At 29.7% G+C, this 15,037-nt stretch overlaps 1 protein-coding gene across 1 annotated transcript in view; it reads left to right on the plus strand.

Moving 5' to 3' along the window:
- The window catches only part of LOC129614566 (calcium and integrin-binding family member 2), a gene marked incomplete at its 5' end in the record, with an annotated part of 66,394 nt that extends 53,333 nt beyond the window's left edge, over window positions 1-13,061 (plus strand). Inside the window, one exon of the mRNA XM_055529257.1 lies at window positions 12,761-13,061. Within this exon, the coding sequence (XP_055385232.1) occupies window positions 12,761-12,978 (218 nt within the window). The remainder of the gene's footprint in view (window positions 1-12,760) is intronic.
- Window positions 13,062-15,037: the final 1,976 nt, after the last annotated feature.

A 15,037-nucleotide genomic window follows, 5' to 3' on the forward strand; every position in this document is an offset into this window, starting at 1 on the left:
ATAGCCATAGAGCAACAACAGCGTTACAAAGCAACAAAATAAAATAAAAATATTTTACGAGTTGTCAATAAGGTAGATGAATGCATGCAACAAAAGTACTGTTACCAAGTGGAAGAGAAACAACAGGAAATCGTTACAAGGATAAGGGTACATAGGCAGAGGTAAGTCTCTGGTGAGACTACAAGAACACAAGAAAACCGGGTAAAACTACCTCAAATAAACATACCAACGATCAACGGCCAGTATGACTCATGCCTTTTTTAACCTATTCAATTCGCTTATACATTCAAATAGCCAATTGGATAACGTTCAAAAATTTCATTACCTCAAAAGCCTACTTTCGCAAGAGCCAATGAACTTAATGAAACATCTCATAGTAACTAAAAATTCCGTTACTGCATGGGAATCAATAACAGTCAGGTACAACAACACAAGCATACTGTTCTCAACATATATGAACGAGTTGGTATCTCTACCTCATTTAAATAATGAAACATCAGCTGGATTAAAAAGCTTGTTGGGCACTACAAAAGGATAAGAGTTGCAATGCCTAGGTTTTTTATGCTATAAAAAACCTAGGCATTGTAACTGCTTCCTATAATTAGTTTTCTAATTTAGTGGCCTCAAACACAAACCGCCTAGCTCAAATTAAGGCAAAAATGAAATATGTTTACCAGCGAATTCTCCGTTTTGATGTTCATACGCTCACAAAATTTGTGAAATTCACACATCTCCTAACTCGAAATGGTAACTATGGGCACTTGCAGCTCGAGTTAAGAGCAGAAAACATTTTTTTTTATGTTTTTGACAAACTACTTATTTCGAAATAGGTTCTTATTGCAAATCAAAATTAGAGCCAAATTAGAAAGAAAAGACAAAATATAAAGAATATATCCGAATTTTTATAACCGCTTATATCGAGTTAGGCTTTTGTCGCAAGATGAATTTTCAGTTTATTCAAATACTAATTTTAGATAAGCAATTTGTATAAAATAATAATTATTGGTTGTTTTAACTCATTTCGAGTTAGGCGATTATTGGAAATACAATTATATTCCATAAGGTTTCTTATGTTGAATTAGGTTTTTATAACGTGTGCAAATAAGAACAAAACATCAAAATTAAGCGTTTAGTGTTCGAAATAATACTTAATCAGTATAGAATATTTTTTAGATTTTTATAATAAAAAATATTTTATATTGCTTAACATATTATTTTATGTGACATATAGTGTAGGTACCTCTTGTGCTACTGTTGGAAATTTTAAATAACGTAACAATTATCCAACGTAAAATTTGTCCACGTTAAAAATTTTCGAACCATTTTTTCAGACCTGATTTGGCTCATTGAAATAGAAAAAAATGTTCAAAAAATATAGAAAAAGGGAATTTAACGATATGAATTTGGGAAATTAATATATATATATTGACAGGGCAAGCAACTTTCTTTTGTCGTAAAAACTACAGCTGCAAGATTTCCAAAAACATGCAAAAGCAAATTTAGGAGTCCTAATGGGCAAGGGAACATATCTCTAAAGAATTTTATACATGGCCTCGTAAAAGGGTATATCCGAAGAAAAAACAATACGCAAGATAAAACATATGAGCAATTTCAGAGAACGTAAATGTCACATACAATATAATTTACAATACGAAGCGTATAAGTTTAAAATTTTTTAAAACATGCTTTACACTGTGCCTTGATAAAATTAATTGTTTCCGAAAAAGTGTTTCAAACAAAAACGAAGTATAAAGATCTACCACATTGCACAATGAAGCCTTTTTGTAATTGAAATACTTTTTCAAACTCTCTTAAATGGAAAGAGCACCCTATAGATTTAAAAAAATTGACTTTTTTTTTTTTGTTTTTTTTTCTTTATTGTATTTTTTGAAACTATATAAATAATATTGTAATTCAGTATAATTATCTTATCTTAAAATATACATAATCAAATTTATTTCAAAAAAAAACATTTAAAAAGTTAACAATTTTTATGACCGCAGCCTTAGCTATCTGGTCTTATAAAAGTATTTAACTAAGTGAATATCAAATGAGAAAAAAAAACAATATAAGTATATTTCCAAATTTTGCAAATACAATTCAATTGATAAAAAAACATTAAAGATATTACAATTCTTAACATTCTTCTTGTAAATTTCTTTTTGTAATTAATTTTTTTTTTTTTTTTTTTAACAATTTTTAAAGCATTTTTTAATTACTTAAGTAACCTATTTACTTCTTTTTTAAAACTACCAATATTTTCAATTGCTTTTATATTTTGTGGCAAATTGTTATATAAATTTAAGCAGTTATACAAACAATTTTTTTTTTGGCTATTTGTTTTGAAAAGCGAAAGGTAAAAATTTGATTTGTTTCTCGTATTATGGCTATGAAAATCGATATTTCTATTAAGAATAAAATTATGTTTAATTAAATTGTGCACTATTTTAAATGCGATCATATACAACTCACGTTTACAAATATTTTCAAAACTTATATATGGGCCTGTATATAAATTATTTGTAGGGTATCTAATTGGGTAGTAATGGATACATTTTATTGCCTTCTTATTTAAAATATCCAATTTGCTCAATAAGGAACTGCCAGCATTTCCCCACAAGGGATTCAAATATGTTAAATGGGACATAATATATGCCGAATATATCACATACAAAGTATGAGCGTCAAACACTTTTCTAAGACGCCGTAATATATATATATATGGTGCAATTTTTTCCGCAATGTAATTAATATGTTGGTCATACCTGAGTCTAGAATCTAGAATAAGTCCTAAGTATTTGAAATGTTCGACCACCTCAATGGGTAAGCCCCCAAAAAAGAAAATCCTATGTACGTATTGTTTATTTTTAAAAAGCAATATCTTCGTCTTTTCTATATTTAATGAGAGACGATTCTTGGAAAGCCACTCATCAATAACCCTCAGATCCTCAATTATTGAGTTTCTTATCTCATCCTCAGTCCTGCCACTATATTTCAATACAGCATCGTCTGCATATAATTGAATCGATCCCTTGAGGTTCAAGCGAGTCACATCATTAATATATATTTTAAATAAGTCAGGGCCCAAAATTGACCCCTGCGGGACCCCCCTGTTGACTAATCTATAGGTACTTTGAACACCATTAACGCGTACACTTTGTTGACGACCATACAGGTAAGACTCGAAAAATGAAATATCCTTTGTACCAAATCCTAATTTTTTTAGTTTAAGAAGAAGAATTTCATGGTCTACACTGTCAAAGGCCTTTCGGAAATCTAGGAAAACACATGCAATAAAATCTTTCTCATCCAGTTTTTTCGAAATAAAGTGCGTCAAACTAAGACATGCCGCCGTTGTGTTAGAATTTTTCTCAAACCCATATTGCTCACCAGATAAAATTCCATTATTGTATAGAAAATAACTTATCCTGCTTCTGATTATAATTTCAAATACTTTTGAAAAGGAGTTTAATATAGAGATTGGCCGATAATTTGATCTGTCTGTCGATTTACCTGTCTTAAAAACAGGGGTAACAATAGCCATTTTAAGCGAGCTTGGAAAAATGCCGGATCGAAAAGATGCATTAACAAATTTAACTAATATAGGGTTTATTTTATCTGAAAATTTTTTGACAAATTTAGTCGAGATACAATCACAACCAGTGGCTGCACCGGACCTAAGCAAATCGATAGTGGATTTCACTTCCTCTGAATCAGTAGGCCTAAGCTCAAAATTTGTAAAGATACTATGTGTAAATGTAGAAAAGTACGCCTGGTCAACCGAAATAGTAGAACAACTATCCCCGTTAGCAATATCAATAAAATATTCATTCATTGATTCAGCTATTTCACCATCAGTACAAATTTCCCGACCATTAACCTCCAAAGATTTTATGTTACGGTTTGACTTTGAAAAAATATTTTACAAGAGGGAATTACACAAGGAACCCTTTTGTACATTTTAAGCCAAGGTCTTAGCTAGTTAGATTTTCAAGATATACTCTAAATTGAAGCGAAAATTAGTTCAAAAAAGAAAGATTTAGAGTACTTGATGTAATTTATTTGTCCTTTGTTTCACAAATTTTACAAAATGTATGAAAAATAAAAAAAATATAAATAAAATAAAAAAGTTCCAGCTCTGCAATGTGATAGAGAAAATCATTGAGTGTCAATATCAACAACCTCGTACCGAGTCCAGGTCCCAGTCAAGCTAAAACAGGTTTAACAAATGAAAAAGAAATGATTAAATTTGAAGAGATTTTGAGCAAAACAGCCTCACATGAACATAAGTTAAATGATATTATAATTGAAATAAGAGAATTTAAGAAAGTTTTTTGGATTCATTAGTAGAGGAAAATATACTTCTGAAAAATTATAATTTTAAGATGTCGCAGAAGATGAAAGAAATAAAATTGAATTGGAAGTACTCAAACAACAAAATTTGCGCAAACAACTTGAAATTTCCGGTATGGGAGAGCTGTCTTCCGCTGAAACGTACCCAACTGTCACAAAAATTGCAGCCGAATTGGGTGTTAAATTGGATAATAGTGAGAACTTTCCGAAAAATGCTGGTGAACCTAAAATAATTGTAGAATTTAAGAATTGTAAGGCAAAGAAAGAAGTATTGTTAGCAACTAAAGGTAAAATTTTGTGTTCTAATCGAATTTCCCCTAATCTAAATTCAAAACCAAATACGATATTCATAAACGAAAGATTAACACCATACTTTAGTATGCTTTATAAAAAGGCAAGAGATCTGAAGAAAAGTAATAAAATAAAATTTGCATGGGTAAAGGACGGAAAAATACTAATACGTGAAAGCGAATACACAAACTTGGTCTTATAACATCTATAGTATTTAGGGATTTTAATTTCAACATAAAAGATGATTATAGCAACATTGTACGTAGATATAAAAATGTAGTACATTCTAGTGGTTTTTATTTTTGTGATGAATCTACAACTAGGTCTGCATCTGATTCCTGTCTTGACCATGTACTTTTGAATGACCTAAAAATAAATACAATAATAAATCATTTAAATATAAATATTACAGATCATTATGCTCTAATATCTGAGTTTGATTTACTAAATTTTGTAAACAAGAAAGAATTGTCTATCAAAATAAAAAAAAAACAAATTAACTATTAAAAAGTGTATCACATATAATTCAAGAGAAAAAACGTGTAATAGAAAAGTAAAAATTAGTAAACCTTGGATTGATACAGAGTGCCTTCAATTAATAAAAATTAAAAATTATTGGTTTAAAAAGCATATAGGCAATACAGAAAACGATTATTTCAAAACAAAATATCATTTTTGGTTAAACAAACTAACGAGTGTTAAAAGAAAACAGCAGTTTGAATTTGATTCAAGCAATTTTTATAAATATGCCAGAAATTCTCGTAATACTTGGAATTTAGTGAAAGAAATTATATGAGATGGAAAGGTGAATGAAAATAAGTGATTTTTTTGATTTAACTAGCACTTATAATGAAAAAAACAAAGAATGAACAATTTGAATGAGCTTTATAGCAATATTGGCGAAAATATGGTAAAGCAGTTCAATACCATTTACGTTCCAAAATCTAGAACCTACAAAAAATTTTGCTTCAAAAAAATTACTACATCAAAAACATTAAAACTGATTGGGAAATTAAAAACTATAAATACTACTGATGCGGATGGAATAAACACATCGTTAATAAAAGTATGTAGATTCGAGTTGGCTGAGCCAATCACTTATCTAATTAATGCTTCCTTAGAACAAAGTAATGTGCCAGAAATCTTAAAATTAACAAAAGTGATTCCTTTATACAAGAAAAATGGTGATAAAACCGATGCAAGTAATTTTCGACCTATTTCTATCGCATCAATTTGTAGTAAAATTATAGAAACTTATGTAAATAATCAACTTATTGAATACATGAAAATCAATGATTTACTCAGTTATGTTCAATATGCATTTTAAAAAAATATCAAATACTAAAGCTGCCACAATTGATATGGTGACGTACATCCAAAGTAAAGTTTCTGTGGGTCAAAAAGTATGTGTAATATTCTTTGATCTTGCCAAAGCATTTGATTTGGTGGATAGGGCTGTAATGTTAAGAATTTTATTTGAGTGTGGAGTTTTGGATGCTGAACACAAATGATTTAAAAGCTACTTCAGCGATAGATTGCAATTTGCTGAGTATGATGATGTAAAAAGTAAAATAAACAAAGTTGATTTCGCTGTGATACAGGGAAGTGCACTTGGACCAGCCTTGTTTTCTTGCTACGTTAGCAGCTTTGCACATTTAAACCTAAACGGTAAGCCTAATTTATATGCGGATGATATTGCCATAGTATATGCAGCACAAGACTTATCAACAGTAGAAAATTTTACAAATAGTGACATGGTAAAAATCTATTTATGGATGTTAAAGCATAAACTTACAGTTAATGAAAAAAAAACTAAGTGTATACTGATAAAAAGCAAAAATTCTTCCATTAATATTAAGTATGATAATTCTACAATCGAAAATGTTTCTGAATATAAGTATTTGGGTATTTGATTGATTTCGATCTTACATGGAATATGCAAATAAGGGAAGTTGCAACAAAGGCAAGTAGAATAGCTGGTGTTTTTAGAAAACTTGGAAAAAGATTGCCAGCAGACACAAAAATTTCAACATTTTACTCACTTTTTCCTCGCACGATAACGTATAGTATTGAAACCTGAGGAAATACATTTCACAAAAATCTTAATTTGCTACAAACGATACAAAACAAAACAATCAAAAATTTGTTTGCATTACACAAAAGAACGTCAACAAATTTCATGCATAAGAAATACAACATTCTAAAAATTGCTGACCATAGAAATTTATACTGTGCAACACATATACATAACATCAAGGAAAATGAAATAAAAACAAACTTGCAACTTGTCTCCAATAATAACTTCCACCAATATCCTACTAGAAACAATATTCGTACTGTAGCCAAATCCAACTTATATGGTCTTGAATCGTCATTTAATAAAGGAATTAGGATATTTAACGAACTACCTACAACAACAAAAAATCTACCCCTGCATGCATTCAAAAAAGCAGTAAAAAACTATTTTATAGAGAAATACGTCAACTCTTAAATCTAAATTCAGCAACTTTTTGATATTTCAGCAGATCATATTATTTTTTTGCTTTTCATTAATATAATAACTTTCAATTCTCGATTCTCTTTTATTTTTTAAATTCTTAATTCTCTTTTTTGTTCTTTTTTTTGCTTTTTTTCTTATATCACTCTCTTTTAAGCTGAGAAATAAACTGTTTTAAACTAAAACTTTTTTATTCATTATGTAATTGTAAATATTTCAAAAATAGTAAATATTGTTGCCATTTTTATAACTTAAATTTAAATTCAAAATTATACTCTGTACGAACTATATATACATTAGCTCATTGAGATACATGAAATAATACAAAAAAAAAAAATACTATTAAGATTGGTGATTTAGCAGGCAAGAGGGACAGAGAATAAAATATACTGTCACGTTTCTTAAATTTTTAAGTACTGTTTTTAAATTTTTAGAAATAATTTTTACTAAAAGTTTATTCATTTGCTACCTCCATTTACGTTTTTTATTACAATGACTTGCGACAAAGTGAAAAATCAAACAATGTAGAAATAATATGTATATTTTTTTCCTTTTCAATATAACTTAAGTCATCCGAAACAATATTTACAGGTTTGCAACAACAGCTTAAGTCGACTTAAATTTGACAAAAATGCAAAAATAATTTTTCACAAATCGCCTAAGTTGAGATATGCTTTGCAAAGTGCTTTTTATAAATTTGGTATAACCGCACATCTCACTTTCTACATAATTATGAGACTATTAGTTGTTTTACACCAGATTAATTGCTTCTTTTTTTAATTATCTTATGTTAAAAAAAAATTGGTTCAAAAAACTTCATAACCTTTTTCAAAATTTATTTTAAAGTTTTAAATTCATTTATCTCGAAATCACTAAAACAGACTCAAGTCGTTTGTGCTTAAAGCCACTGAATTTTACAAAAAATTGATGAGGAAACTTCAAGGCTCTACGAACAACAGGCATTAAACTCCAAGAAAATCCCAGAATTGACATCTATGTTGCACTTTCTGGAAACAAGCTTTCAGGCGTTAGAAACTTTGATGGGCCTGGCAACAAAAACAAAACATGAAAAGCGAGGCAACCTAATGTGATGAAGGTATAAGAATGTCCAATTTGTAAATTGCACAAAATGTACTTATATCAAAAATTCAAAGCCATGAGTATTGCTCAAAAATGGGCAGCAGTAAGAAGCCACAACTTATGCGCAAACTATGTCAGTAGCAATTATGTGAGAAACAAGTGTATTATAAAGAACACTTGCATGAAATACAACAAAATCGTCACAGCCATGATGAAAGTAAAATAAAACCATTTAGCATTTTTATTACCTACAGCAAATGTATGCGTTAAAAATATACCATTGCGAGCCCTAATAGACTAAGAGTCGCAGTGGTCGTTTATAACAAAGGAAGTTGCAAATCAATTACAACTCAAAAGAACAAGAATTGATGCGATAATAAAAGGAATCGGTGCAAAAGAAATAAGCTCTGTAAAAAATAGTGTGAGCATAACAATTACACCAAAGTAACGTGCATTTTACGTCTTACGTTTTGGAACACATAACAAAAATTCTGCCGCAAAAGTTGAAAAACCAGCAAAAATTGATTTTATATTAGGGTCAGATGTCATTGGTGAAATATTGCTTAGCAGAATAAAAGAAGGACAATCTTACCATCAAATAGCTCAGCAAACATTCTTTCGATTGACTGAAACTGGTGCTAGAGAAGTAAAAGCCCTTAAAAATAGATATGTCATGTTGCACAAGTCAAACAATTTTGACTAAAGAAGCTCCGAAGAATGAAATTGAGAAAGAAGATGAAGAATGTGAGGCATTTTATGAAACAACTACTCAGCTTAATAACGAGGGGAGATATATTGTTAGAATCCCATTCAGAGAAAACTATAAAGCCGCATTTCACATCTTTATGAAAAGATGTGAATTGGGCGACCAAGATGAATCATACTATCTACCGTATTTTATGGATCCCCTACAACATAAAACAACATAAGTATCAATGATATCAACATAAAACATCATAAGGACTGAGCCTAAACTTCAACAAGATTTAACTTCAATTATAACCCGATGGAGAAGACGCAAGTATGCTTATATTAAAGAAATGTAATGCCAGATATTAATCAATGACGAAGACAGCAATATGCAAAAAATTGTCTGAAGATTTTCATCAAATGATCATATTCAAGAGTATACGTTAACCACAGTTACCTAGGAACAGCTCAGCTCCATATTTAGGAATGAAAACTGTGCTAAAACTAAGCACAGATGAACAAAATACGTTACCTGTGGCAGCAAAAACTGTCTGGCTTTAGACTTAACAAATGAGCAGGTAACAACCCACAAATCGTAAACAATACAATGCTGACAAAATGCGTTAAAATGGAAAATACACAAACTGAGTCACGTAAGATATTAGGAATACCATGGTACCCAAAAGAATTCAGAATAAAAAGCGACTTTCCGAACAAACGAAAATATATCCCAAAATGGTTTTGCTCTCCGAAATTTCCAGAACTTTTGACTCGGTTGGGTGGGTAGCACCGGTTGCATTAACCGCCAAAATAATTCTACAAGAAATATAGAACAAAAATGTTGATTAGAATGCAATAATACCGTCACACCTACACGATAGATATATCAATTTGCGAAGCCAATTGCAATTTATAGATCATGTAAAAATTCAAAACAAAGTTAGCATCGTCTTAATTACTAACGAAACTGCTTAGTAAGGTTGCAGATGGCTCCAGTAGAGCCCAAGCAAGTGGAAAACCTTTGTTGCCAAGCGCGTTAATATGATTCAAAAATCACCAAGGGAGATTTTTTGGAATTATGTTCATACAACTAATAATTCCGGTGACTTGGTGTCAAGAGGAGTCTGCCCGGAACAAATGATTGAAAATATACTGTGGCAGTCAGGACCGGAATGGCTACATAATGATTGTATCAGACAAGGCACTTCGACCACCACAGTTGGAGTTGAAAATGGGTTTCCTTACGTCAACAAGAACACGAATCAGGATTCTTTTCATTGAAAGATTTTCATAATTACCAAGGCTACAAAGAACGATTGCCATCTGTGAACGATTTTGTACTAGTGCAAAAAATCCAAAAAGGAAGAACAGTACACAACCAACAACAACCTAATCGGAAAATTGGATCCTTGGAGAATTTTGGATTACCAACTCCGTAAAGTTAAAAAACGAAAAGTTGAGTGTGTCATTTGTCGCCAATATAGCGCCCGCCCAAACACACAACTTATGAGTTCTGACTTTGCTAGTCCAATACAACTTAAATCAAGCATGTTGCGTAAAGCCAAGATAATAAAAGGTTACGTGTATGTGTTTGTTTGCTTCGTAGTTAAAGCCTTTCATCTTGAAGGCCAATCTAGCGAGGCCTTTATTGCCGGATTAGAGCAATTTATTGCAAGACGAGGAAATGTGGCGCATATTTACAGTGACAATGGTACAAACTTTGTAGGAGCGTTTAACCAGTTAAAAACCAAAGAAAAATTGGACCATTTTATATCAGAACAGTCAATTCAATGGCATTTTATTCCTCCAGGCACTCCCCATTTTGGTGGAGTATGGGAAGTTGAAGTAAAATCGGTAAAACGCCATCTCCCAAAAACTATTGGCAATACTAAACTCACATTTAAAGAATTAGGAAACCTCTAGCAAAAGTCGGAAATAATTTAAATTCCGATCCACTTACACCATTTAGAAGAGACATAGATGATGTAGAAGCGTTAGCACTAGGGCACTTTTTGGTAGGTTCAAAACTATTCAATGTACCTTCGGCGTACCAACGGCTTCGACGATGGGAGCTTGCAAATCAAATGAATCAGAAATTCTGGAAAAAAATGCTGAACAAATAAGCCACCCCACCGCGACAATTATTTGGGGTGGATAATGGATTTTAGTTTTGCATTCAGTTTTTTAAAAATTATGCCAAGTGTATTTTAAGCATAATTGAGTTTTCAAAAAGCACTGACAAGTCTTTGAAAAAAATCTTCCAAAAACTTTCATTTTTATGGGTGAAAAAATTTTGAACACGTAAAATCATCAAAAAAAAAATAGTCGAATAGAATTGTTATGTAATTACGTTTAATGTAGAAACCTCTGGTATCGAAATATTCGTCTTTAAATTTGGGGAACAAAATAACATTGTTATGCTACTTTGGAGTTGCCATCTGTATGTATTTTTTTGTGAGCGACAATGTTTCTATTATATAAATTTACATTTGTTATATTCAACAATTGCCACTGATTTCGTCAATTTAGTAATTCTTATCTTAACTATTAAGATGCAAACAGTTTTTTTTCAATTTTGTAATTAAAATATTGTATTGGTAAATTTTACAAATTATTTTAGTGACAGAATTTCTCTTGAATTTTTCGAAAGTAATTTATACAAATAATGTGTTTCTTTTCATTTCATAATATACCTTTAATTGGTTTTGTGTAATGTTTTGTTCTTTAGTCTATTTAAATCGTATAGGTGTCCTTAACTTTTTTTTAATAGCTATTTTGAAATCATATCATATTGATTCTGGAATTTCAAGGCCTATAATCTTTTACCTAAAACCGTGTTTCAGTTTTGTATTTATTTTTTAATTTCTAGTCAAGTTCTTTCATAAAATGCGGATAGCCAATTTCTTTTTCACCGTTGTTTATATTTCGTTGACTAGCCTCGTAATATTTCGTTCTCCGGCAAGTTATACCCTAAATTCGGTGCTTTTAGTCGCATTTGAGAATAATTTTGTTTCTTTTCTGCTTAAGGATCTTATTTGTTATTGTTATATTGCTTCTGTTACTTAAGGATCTCGGTTGAAACGCTTTGTTTAATTTTCTTGTGGTTTTGGCATTGTTTGTCAAATCGATAAATAATAAAGAGGGTGAATTTGAAAATCAGAATTATATATCAAATTGCTACATATTCTGACTATAGTAGTCAATAAAAACAAGATATTAATACAGGTGTTCCTTACATTGAAGAATCTTTCTCCTTCATTTCTTTAAAGTCTCCTTCATTTGTTAAAAGGAATACAATTTATATGCAAAAATTTTTTTTCCTCAAATTCTATATAATTTCTCAATGTTTATATAATTTCCACACCACCATCAACCTCACTGTATTTATATATTCAGTACAACACCGATTCTGACAAAAGCCTGACTCTTTTTCTCCAAGATTGTTTTTTTAACTTTTCTACAATTCTAGCACTAAAATATTACACTATCTAACACGGTTATGCTTCTCAAATTTCGGTCTTCTAATAAGTCGCGCTTTTTAAATAGTTTAATTATTACTCCTTTTTTACATTCTTTGGTGATTTCTTCGTCTTACCATATTATTTTCTCTACGTTTGTTATTTCGCACGTTAATTTTTTTTACTCAGTAATTAAAACGGTTGTTTGGAGTAAGTTTAGGCGTTAGCAAACTCAATATGCTTCAATTTTGGAGCCGAAATAAAAAATTTATATTTCCTTATATTTCTTTAAGTTTTGCTTAATAATGTGAAGACCTATTAAAAATAAGATATAAGTATTTCTCCACACTTTTAAATTTTTTTTGTTTTAAAATAACCAAATTTTTTTCAGATTTTGATCAAGATGGATTCATTAATCAGTCAGACATAAAATCAATTCTCGCGATAATGACAAAAAATGAGTTGAGTCCAGAGGAACAACAACAAATCGCAGAAAAAGTTATAGAAGAAGCTGATGTTGATGGAGATGGGCAACTTTCTTTACTAGAATTTGAGCATGTTATTTTACGTGCACCCGATTTTTTGACTACATTTCATATACGAATTTAAATTTTTCTATATAAAATTTAAATCAAAATTTTAAATTTTTGAACGGTGACTTATCCTACCTACATTGGTGAACAATTATTATAATAAAATACACACTTCAATAACTTTCAAATGTATTAGAATATAGCATTATTTAAGATTTTCTTTTCTTTCAGATACTACTGTTACGTTTTCTTAAAATTAAAAAAAGTACAATATAAATTTAATTTTTAAATACTTTTTGCGCTTGCATTGCAAATTGATGCGTGCAATTACTGCACACGATAAATATCATTTATCAAGTATCATATACATTATGTATTATATATCATTATTAGAAAACCAAAAGCTAAAAATTCTTTTGTCATTTTTAATATATATTCAACTTTAAATTTCTCTTAAAGAAGATGTCGTAAAAAAATATTTTCTAAAAGAAATGGGTTGGTGTACGAACAAAATTTTGCTTATTAAGACAAATCGAAACAGGTTATCACAAATTATCTTATATATTTTGATATAGATAAGATAATAAAATATATATTATCCTATATATTTTGTTATCTTTTATATCTTATTATATATAATTAAATATTATTCTTATATTATTGCACTACAATTATTTACTCATGTAAATAATTGTAGTGCAATAATAGTAAAAATTACTCTGCTAACATTGTTAGGCCATGCTAATTGTAGAGTTGACACAACATAATTTACATGAGTTTCTGCAGTCTATGCGGATTTTATGAGAACTGATTTTCTTTTATCGAGACCATAACATGTTACAAACAAACTAATTATCCTAATCCAGTTTACAAATTAAATACAAAATTTGATTCTTTGTTTACCAGTGTATATTCTTCTCGGAATATTTGTAATAGCATAATCATAAATTACGTTGTAGTAAAAATACATATCAGAAGTCCACTAATGAAGTAATCACACGTAACAAGCAATTTAAAGAGCGTCGTTTTAAATTAGTCTCTACAGCCCAAAATTCTATTTTTTTTGAACGATGAAGATAAATGAATTCTTATTTGAATTTTCAAAAATATTCAAAAAGCAAAAACACTTTCAAGCAAAAGGATATGTGTAAAGGACAAAAAATATTCCTATGTATGAAAGTTCTTTACTCAAATCGCAACAAAAAAATACAGCTGAAATAAAATAGTGATTTTAATACTCCGAAAAATTATGCTGCCATTGCTTATTGATAATCTTTACGAAATAAATTTGTGATCATTCCTTCATGATTTGTGATCTACGTTGTAGCTAAGTTCGTAATTCGTAGGATTCTACTTGTGTGGTTCATGATAGTGCTGAAAAATAAACAAAAACATTAAAAAAGTTTGTAAAATAAAAACAATCTTGATTAAAAGAAGTTTCGCATAAATTAGTACATAATTATAGCACAAATTGTAGTAAAATTGTATTATTACCTGGCTCAGCAATTATAACTTCTAAGTTAAATCGTGTGTTAGTAAAATATTATTGCAACTTTTAGTATCAGTATTTCATTATCAGTATCGTAACTTTACTATCAGTCATAATAAATAAAAAATTTGTAGAAACTAAAAAAAAATTTTTCACAATTTGTGGGGTAAAGTGTTCTAAACCAAAAAAAAAGAAAAACTACACCGTACAAATACAGAATATTTTTTAATGTTAAGCAATATTTTGTAAAGAGTGCAAGTTTCTCGAGCAAAATCATTTTAAGAGCGGCTCATTTTCATCTTGATGGTTTTGTTAATAGATAAAATTGTCACATTTAGGGTTCAGAAAATTTACAAGGGATTGTTGAGGAACAAATGCATTCACAATGATATGCAACAAAATGCATTCACTATGATATGTAACAAATGCATTCACAAAAAATATATGTATATGTAGCGCTATAGCGGTAGTCTGGATATTATTACGTCACGTAAGCATTGCTACTAATTATTTTATAAATGTCTAAAATACGCTACACAACAACTAAGTAAAGATTCAACATAAATAATGACGTACAACTTATGCATATTTTCTGTCAAAATAATTTTTACCTTATATATATACATATATGAATAAGAATACCTAA

The sequence above is a fragment of the Condylostylus longicornis genome, unplaced genomic scaffold (genome assembly GCF_029603195.1).
Source record: "Condylostylus longicornis isolate FDR11 unplaced genomic scaffold, ASM2960319v2 ptg000111l, whole genome shotgun sequence".
In the NCBI taxonomy this organism is placed as follows: domain Eukaryota; kingdom Metazoa; phylum Arthropoda; class Insecta; order Diptera; family Dolichopodidae; genus Condylostylus; species Condylostylus longicornis.